Source organism: Rosa rugosa, chromosome 6, assembly GCF_958449725.1.
Source record: "Rosa rugosa chromosome 6, drRosRugo1.1, whole genome shotgun sequence".
Lineage (NCBI taxonomy): Eukaryota > Viridiplantae > Streptophyta > Magnoliopsida > Rosales > Rosaceae > Rosa > Rosa rugosa.
In genome coordinates, this window is record NC_084825.1 from 39,846,448 (window position 1) to 39,855,442 (window position 8,995).

The 8,995-nt window shown below is 38.1% G+C and overlaps 1 protein-coding gene across 1 annotated transcript; it reads right to left on the reverse strand.

The window, feature by feature from the left end:
- Positions 1 to 6,793: 6,793 nt before the first annotated feature.
- LOC133718247 (cytochrome P450 704C1-like) lies at positions 6,794 to 7,772 on the reverse strand. Its single transcript, XM_062145066.1, has 3 exons — positions 7,503 to 7,772; positions 7,167 to 7,370; positions 6,794 to 7,045 (listed from the first exon to the last, which is right to left on the reverse strand). The coding sequence occupies exons 1-3, from the start codon at positions 7,752 to 7,754 to the stop codon at positions 6,848 to 6,850; spliced, it is 654 nt and encodes a 217-aa protein (XP_062001050.1). The 5' UTR covers positions 7,755 to 7,772; the 3' UTR covers positions 6,794 to 6,847.
- Between the last annotated feature and the right edge of the window lie 1,223 nt (positions 7,773 to 8,995).

Sequence of the window (8,995 nt, forward strand, 5' to 3'; positions counted from 1 at the left end):
ATTGTGATGAATTAGATGAAGAAGAGGAGACATTATTGATGTCGTATGTGGAGATGAATAATTCAACAAGAGAGAACGTGTGGTTTCTTGATTCCAGATGCAGCAACCACATGTGTGGTAACAAGCAGTGGTTTACAGATCTTGATGAGAAGTTCAGGCAGTCAGAGAGACTTAGAGACAATTCGAAGATGATGGTCGTGGGGAGAGGAAACATCAGGTTGCAGGTCAGTGGGATAACTCAAGTAATTACTGAAGTTTATTACATACCTGAGTTAAAGAACAATCTTTTGAGCATCGGTCAATTACAAGAGAAGGGTTTAGCTATCCTAATCTAGCATGGAATGTGCACGCTCTACCATCCAAGAAGGGGCTTAATCATGCAAACTAAGATGTCAGCCAACAGGATGTTTGTTGTGCTTGCTTCGATGCTATCTCAAACCTCAACATGTTTCCAAACAGTGTCAAAGGACAACACACACTTGTGGTACTGCAGATTTTGGCCACCTTAGTTTCAAGGGTTTGAGGACTCTTCGCTACAAGAAGATAGTGAAAGGCTTACCAATGCTTAAAGCTCCATCGAAGCTGTGCACTGATTGTATGGTGGGGAAAAAACATCGAGAAGCAGTTCCAAGGACGAGTTTGTGGAGAGCCTCACAAAGACTTCAACTAGTTCATGCCGATACTATGGTCCTATCAAGCCTATGTCAAACAGCAACAAAAGGTATTTAATCAGCTTTATTTATGATTATAGTAGGAAGGCTTGGGTATATTTTTTGTCAGAAAAGTCTGAAGCATTTACTACTTTTAAGAAATATAAGACTCTTGTTGAGAAGGAAACTGGAAACTATATTTGCTGCTTTCGTACTGATAGAGGTGGAGAGTTTACCTCACTTGAGTTCAACAAGTTCTGCAATACAAATGAAATTAGTAGGCAACTCACTGCAGCCTACACCCCACAGTAAAACGGGGTTGCAGAGAGGAAGAATTGCACCATTGAATATGGTGCGCAACATGTTGTCCGAGAAGAAAATTTCAAAACAATTTTGGCCTGAGGCAGTCAACTGGACGATACATGTGCTGAATCGAAGTCCGACCTTAGCTGTGAAAGATATGACTCTTGAAGAAGCTTGGCGCAGTATTAAACCCATTGTTAGTCACTTTCCAGTGTTCGGGTGTTTCGCTCATGTTCATGTTCCAGACAGTCGAAGAACAAAGTTGGATAATAAGAGTTTTAGGTGTGTTCTTTTGGGTGTGAGTAAAGAATCAAAAGCCTATAGACTTTATGATCCAGTGTCGAAGAAAATAGTGGTCATCCATTGATGTTGTGTTTGTTGAAGATGAGAAGTGGGATTGGGGAAGAAGTGTTGAAGAAATAAAGTGCGATGTCCTAGAATGGGGTGATGAAGATGAGACCGAGAATGAAGTTGTACAAGCTGAGGAAGAAGGTGAAAATGAAGAAGATGAGAAAGTGGAGGAGGAAGAAGCAATTGATTCACCATCCAATGAATCATTTGAAGAAGGATCACCGAGTCCAAATCAAGGGAGGATCAAGAGACAACCACCTTGGATGCAAGACTATGTGAGTGGTGAAGGATTATCTGATGAAGAGGAGTTGCACAACTTGGTGATGTTCACTGCAGCCAAAGATCCTGTCTCATTTGAAGAAGCAGTCATGAGCTCAAAGTGGAGAGAGGCCATGGATATGGAGATAAAGGCAATCGAGAAAAATGAAACTTGGGAGTTGACAACTCTGCCGGTTGGAGCGAAGAAAATAGGGGTGAAGTGGGTGTTCAAAACCAAATTCAATGAGAATGGTGAGGTGGGTAAGTGTAAGGTGTGACTTGTAGCAAAGGGCTATTCTCAGCAGCATGGTATTAATTACACTAAGGTGTTTGCTCCGGTGGCTAGACGCGATACAATTAGAGTGATACTTGCCCTCGCAGCTCAAAAAGGTTGGTGTGTGTACCAATTGGACATAAAGAGTGAGTTTTTGTATGGAGAACTGAATGAAGCTGTGTTTGTCGATCAGCCTCAAATTTACTAGAAAAAAGGTGAAGAGCACATGGTTTATAGGTTAAAGAAGGCGCTATACGGACTTAAACAAGCCCAACGAGCTTGGTACAGTAGAATTGAGGCTTACTTTTGTAAACACGGGAATCTGAAAACAAATAGAATGCAGACCCGTGTACAAAATAATAATTTTATTAATAATTTAAATGCGGGTTACAATCTTTGGATAATCCTCTGATTCTATCTCCGATGGTATGCTTGACTCAAGGGCGATTGACGCTTGATCCTGAGTCGTATGATGGCCACGAGGGTTGACACGTGATGAATGCTTTGGCTTGAGGTTGGTGACGAACCGACTATTTTGCAGCTTGAGGATTCTTCACACGCTTGAAGACTTCTGAACTTTGGGAGTGATTTTTCTCTCTTTCTGCTGAAGTCTTTTCTCTTGATTTGAGAGGGGTATTTATAGTGTCGGCGTCTCTCTCAATTTTGGAACGCATTGATGACACGCGATTAATTGTATTTCCTTAATAACATAATTGATCAATCAGCCTTAATCAATTGATTTAATCATGACTATTAAGGAATTTAGCCAATTAATTTGATGACTGATTTTAATTGTATTTCATTAATAACATGATTGAATCAATCAACCTTAATTAATCGATTTAATCATAACTATTAAGGAATTTAGCCAATTAATTTGGTGACTGATTTTCGTCTTGATTATCAATTTAAATAAATTGACATCTAATCAGCAGACGACATTTAATGCTTGATTTTGCTCGGAATCAATTGATTTAATTTGATTGATCCGCTTTAATATCAATTGATTTAGTCGGAACAAATTCATTTATTGCCGTCGGGCCTTTCATGTGTCGTCACGTGTCATTCTCTGAGTCTGCGTGGTTTTGCTTACTCACAAGCCACGTGCACATTTTGTGGGACCCACATGCCGACTAAGTTTGTTCGGTCATAATTTCAAGTGTTGACCGAATTATTTAACGAATTTTATTTTCATTAAATTCTTGTGTCTACAACTTTATTAAGAAAGGGTTCGAGAAATGCTATTGTGAACACACATTGTTCGTGAAGTCTAGTGATGGAGGTAAGATTTTAATTGTGAGTCTTTATGTAGATGATCTCATCTTCATTGGAAATGATGGAGCTATGTTTGAGAGGTTCAAAAAGTCGATGAAAAAGGAATTTGACATGTCTGATCTTGGCAAGATGAAATACTTCCTTGGTGTAGAAGTTGTGCAAAATTCAGATGGGATCTTTATTGGTCAGTGAAAGTATGCTCATAAGGTATTGGAAAGGTTTGGCATGGAGAAAAGCAACTCTGTGAAGAATCCTGTTGTTCCAGGGTTTAAGTTAATGAAGGATGAAGGAAGAGCTAGAGTGGATGCAACAATGTTCTAGCAGATGGTTGGGAGTCTCATGTACTTGACTGTGACGAGACCAGATTTAATGTATGTTGTTTGTTTGATTAGTAGATACATGGAAAAGCCTACAGAGTTACACCTGCAAGCTGCAAAGAGAGTCCTTAGGTATTTGAAGGGGACTACCGAGTTGGGAATTGCCTACAAGAAAGGTGGAGAAGAGGGTCTGATAGCCTTTGCAGACAGTGATTATGCAGGGGACATTGACGATAGGAAAAGCACCTCGGGGTACATCTTTATGTTGGGAACTGGAGCTGTGTCATGGTCCTCAAAAAAGCAGCCAGTGGTGACACTATCCACTATAGAAGCGGAGTTTATTGCTGCAACTTCCTGTGCGTGTCAAGGAGTATGGCTGAGGAGGGTTCTTGAGAAGCTTGGTCACATTCAAGGTAAGTGTACTACTATCTACTGTGATAATAGCTCAACTATTAAGCTATCAAGAAATCCAGTTATGCATGGGCGTAGCAAACATATCGATGTGAGATTTCATTTCTTGCGAGATGTTACGAGAGAAGGAATAGTTGAGTTAGTGCACTGCAACACTCAGGATCAAGTTTATGATATCATGACTAAGCCTTTTCAATTGGAAGTGTTTTTGAAGCTGCGTGAGATGCTTGGTATACGTTCGATGTCAGGAGTAAACTGATTGCAATCTGCAATACAGTTTAAGGGAGGGTATGTTGGAGCATTAGGGTTTGGTGATAATGTTGTTAGGGCTTATCGTATTTATTGCTTTGTTATTTATGATTCTGTTAATAAATCCCTAGTTGTTGGGGTAGTGTGTTAGAATTATTCTTCAACTACTTACCACGTTCTTAGGTCATGTAAAACGTGGAGTTTGATATGCTTTCTGTTTTGCTTTCTGCAATTCAATAAGATATGCTTCAATTTCCCAAATACAGAGAGCTTTAGTGTTAGTATAGTCTCTGTTTCCAACAGGAGTTAATACCATAGTAGCACAACAAGTTAAAGGCAATGGGGCCTGCAATGGCCCAAAGCTTTGCGGTCTCTGCAAAAATATGTCCTTGGCATCCTTAAAGCTTCTGGTTGGAGGATAATCTCCATCTCTAGACCCGAGAAATGTCGTAGGGGCATGGTGGAGATATGAAATACTTTCCATGGCTGAAACTCCATCAATCTTTGTGTTTAGGGTTTGTTTCCTATCAGGTGCAGTTCCAAGAGAGGATGAGCTAATAATCTTCATATAGCTGAAACTCTCTGACAGAACTATTAAGCTTCTGGTTTATATGGGCTTTAGTTCTTGGTCAGCATCAGTATTAACATTAAAACTCTAATATGTTCGATATGTCTTCTCCAGGTGAAAGCATGAGCAAACGAAAATGCATGGTTGTTTGTGTTTGGCAGTTTAATTACTTCCTAGCTAATTAAATAAGTCTACTGTTTGCATGAGAAGAAGTGGGAAAACAGAAGGAAAATGAATTAATATGAGAAACTTGATCGGTAAAAAACCGTGCAAATTAATCACCCAAACAATCAATGTTAATAAAATTAAGCACAATAATGATCTGTTAGAAATTTAGTGACTTGATGTTAATTAAGGACAACTAATATACAGAAAAAGCTTCACACGACGGCTAAAAACTGACGCAGTCGGAAGTAACCTGGGTTTACAAGCAATAAACCCTAAAAGACATAGTTCTGGAATCCACCAGAGAAAGAGAGAAAAATCTCTAATTTTTATTAAATTTGATATGATAAACTGATCATGATACAAAGCATGATGGTGCTTATATAGGAATCCAAAATCTAAAATCATAATCTAATAAGAAATCCTAAAGAATCCAAATTTAAAAAGGAAAATAAAAACCTAAATAAAAAGAATCCTAAAACAAATGTAAAAATAGCCTAAAAATATTAAATCCCGAGTCGGATAATTAAAACGATATATTTTGGTCTAAATCTGTTAGGGCTCACTAAAGTGAGTCTTGAAGATCTCGTCGTTCCCATTCTGGAAAGGTATCATGCGTCTCAAACGGACATTCTGGCCAAAATCTGATTCACAATTAAGACCTGACTTTTCGCACGAGAAACCTGAAAAGTCCAAAACCAAATTTTCTTGGATATTGCAGCGGCTAGTAACCTCATTATGCGTGAATTACCTATTTTCCAATCACTCTTCTTGATTCCAGGCCGCTTCTTTATTTTTCTAGTTTTCCTGCTAAACCAGGCCCATTCTCGTCCTACATCAAAAACTGTCGTCCCACGTTAAACATTTCTGCTGTCTATCAAGGGGCCGTTGGATGAACTAATTCAGATGACATCATAAGGTTGATAGATAGTCTTTATCCATTGTCTGATGGAATAGGTAGAATGGCAATCATGGGTGAAGATTTTTAGTGTTTGCACCATTAGTACGATAGAATATTCTTGTTCTATTGTTAGATTGACACAATTTTTTCTAGCAATTTATAGCTGAGAAATGCTTCATCAAAGTGAGTAGCCAAAGTGGTTGCAAAGGAGGAGGTTTTGGACCTGAAAATGTGCTATTAGTAGATATATTGGGCTCCAAAGGATGGTGACAAAGAGGAGCATTGGATTGAATTTAGAGGCAGAGATAAAGGATTGAGGTTGGCAATTGGGCTTGGTCAGAGAATTAAAAGACATGAAATATATGTGGACGGTAAGAGGGCTGCAAATGGAACCACAGTGGGTACAAGAAGCTTCACAGACAAAGAGGGAGTAGTCCGTGGCCAAATTGTGAGAACTGAAGAGTCAAAAGGCTGCCTTTGATTTCTTCCATTGGTCTGCATTTTGATCCCCATTGGCACCCAAGTGGATAGCTATTTTGATATGAAAAATTTAGGCATAAACAAAAACAGAAACAACACTGTTAACTCTTTATCTTTAATCTTATAATTATGCACTTTTGGTGCCCATTCTCTGCTGCTCTCTATTTGAAATGCCTTCTATTCTGTTCTTCAAGCCATAGACAATAAAAAGAGCATTTTCATGGGGATCTTCTCTTTTCCCATCTTCTGCTATTCTACTGTTTGAAATATCTTGTTGCATGTACTACCTATGAGACAAAATTTAGCACTGTTTATTGCACAAAAGGTGACTACCAAGTTTCTCCTACGCCCTACGGTATAGTGAAAACTCTCCGCCAAACCATTAGAGAAAAAGTTTCACACTTGTTCTTATGTGGTCTGTTATGCCAATTAATCGCACTCAAGATGGTTAACTGGTGAAAATATCAATCATATCACTAAAGCGTCTTTAATTACATAATATTTTTTCTATTATTGTTGCATCAATTTATCAAGCAAACTTTTATTATTACAGTCTGAAGATGATAAGGCACTTGAGCACTACTAGGCAAAGGAGTTTACATAGAAAGACAAGTGATGCACTGAAGCAGCTATGAAACATGGGATTTACGGTTTCGCATGCCATAATCTTGGGGAGGCCTTCACATAGAGACCCCCATCAATTGGTAGGGAGACCATGGTCTTGTAATTGACAATTTTTTTCTCATCAGCTAGCTTGAATATATAGTTAACTAAAAGCACAGCAGAAATGATCTTCATTTGCGTATAGGCATGTTCCTTTCCTAGACAAATTCTTGGACCGGCCTGCGTGTAATCACATAATCCCATCAGAAATGACATTTTGTACCTTCATTTCCTTTATGTTTTGACAAAGTGTGCAACAGCTAGCAGTGAGTGTTAGTCTGTCTTCAATCACTTTTCTTACACTGAAGGCTATGAATTTGTAAGGGCTTTCATCCTGAAAAAGGCCATTTTTGTCGAGCCATCTCTCTGGCCGAAACTTTTCTGCATCATCTCCCCATAGAGATTTCATCCTTCCCATTGCATAAGGTTGATATACCACCATGTCTCCCTTTTTTACACTAAATCCATCTGGCCAGGTATCATCAGAAAAACACATTCTTGCATTCTATATATAAATGGCAGCATCACACAAACAAACTTGTAAGAAGTAGAATACGTGATTCAAATCCAGAAATGTGAGGAATTGTAACCTTACTGTCCTTACAAGTATCAATTGATGCATATTAGATTTACTTACCATTGGAACTGAAGGATAGAGTCTGATTGTTTCACTCAAAGTGGCGTGGAGATATTGCATATTGTTAAGGGCTTCTTGATCAAGGCTTGCTGCAAGCTCATCAACACTTGGATCATCTTTCAAATTTATTACTTCTCTAACTTCCTGTGCAATTTTTTCTTGTATGTGAAGATGCTTGCACATCATATAAACAAACCATGAAAGAGAGCTAGCTGTCGTGTCTTGTCCGGCGACGGTAACACAGAGGACCATGTCTCTCAGGTACTTTGGATCAGTTGTAAGACTAAAATGGACTTTATCATTAGTTTACATCGAGTCATCAACAATTACCAATTTACGCAGAATAAGTAATTGGAGAATCTTGAGACTTTAATCCGATATTTTATTTATGGTGTATCCACGTAAATTATGGAGAAATCTAATATGACATGGTTATTAAGTTAACCTAAAAAGATATGCAATTACAATAGATATTTGGACTTGAATTGTTTCCTTTATGGGAGGTTACAGAATATCCAATTATCTATATAAAGCTTGGGTCCTTGCACTTTCTCATATGCTCTCGGTAATACAGTCTCTTGCCCCATACAAAGAATACCAAATATTGAGATGCAGTGCAGAAGACTTAGGCTTGGATTGAGTGGCCATTCAGTTTAAAGGTTCATGATCCATTTCTAATTTATTTCTTGTTCTTATTTTTATACAATTGTATCTGTATTCCTTGTGAAGCGATCTAATAGTTTTTTCTGTTTAAGTTTACATGTGGTATCAGAGCCACCTTCACAAAATATAGATCATTGTCGATATTCATTTTTACAGTAACAAGAAAATGGTTTTTACATGAACCCTAGCCTGGAAACTAACTACAGATCGAGTTTGTCATTATATATATATTCTTTTTAATTTTAATGCGTATTTCTTCTTTTGATGCGAGGAAACCAAAAACTGGTTCGACTCTATTTCTGCACAACAAACCAAAGAAGTAGATGATCTAGCCTATAATTGGATATAGAGTCGAACCAGACGAAACCCAATGCTATCCCCGTGGACTGTGATGGAAACAAACTGAAGTCAAGGGGACGGTGTGATCGAAATCTTATGCGGGATCTGACAACGATGATGAGTCGAAACGTCATGCAATCCCAAATTCAGAAAGCTGGAACGAACAGATAAGCAAATTTATATTGCTTTTGTTTTGAAGTCTTATACTCTTTAAAATGCCGATATTGAGATATTCTGCACAGTTTATTATTGTCATGCTTGGTTTTGGATTGTGGTTCCTCAATGAAGGAAAACATGTGTCTGTGCATATAGATTTATTGAATTAACTGATGATCAGGGGTATGAGTCTATCTTTGAGATCAGCAAATGACTATTTCCAATTGGAAAACCATTTGTCCTTGATCAAGAACACAATTGAGAACATGTGTTCTTACGGTTGTTTCTTTGTTTTTTGCATTTGCACATACTAAATGATTTTTTTTTAGCATGGA

What these genes read in the sequence shown, in the direction of transcription:
- LOC133718247 (XM_062145066.1), bottom strand. Translation starts at nt 7,754, where the DNA reads ATGGTCCTCTGTGTTACCGTCGCCGGACAAGACACGACAGCTAGCTCT. An exon ending in TCTATCCTTCAGTTCCAATG is followed by an intron (nt 7,371 to 7,502) that starts GTAAGTAAATCT and finishes ATTTATATATAG; the next exon opens with AATGCAAGAATGTGTTTTTC. An exon ending in ACAAATTCATAGCCTTCAGT is followed by an intron (nt 7,046 to 7,166) that starts GTAAGAAAAGTG and finishes GATTACACGCAG; the next exon opens with GCCGGTCCAAGAATTTGTCT.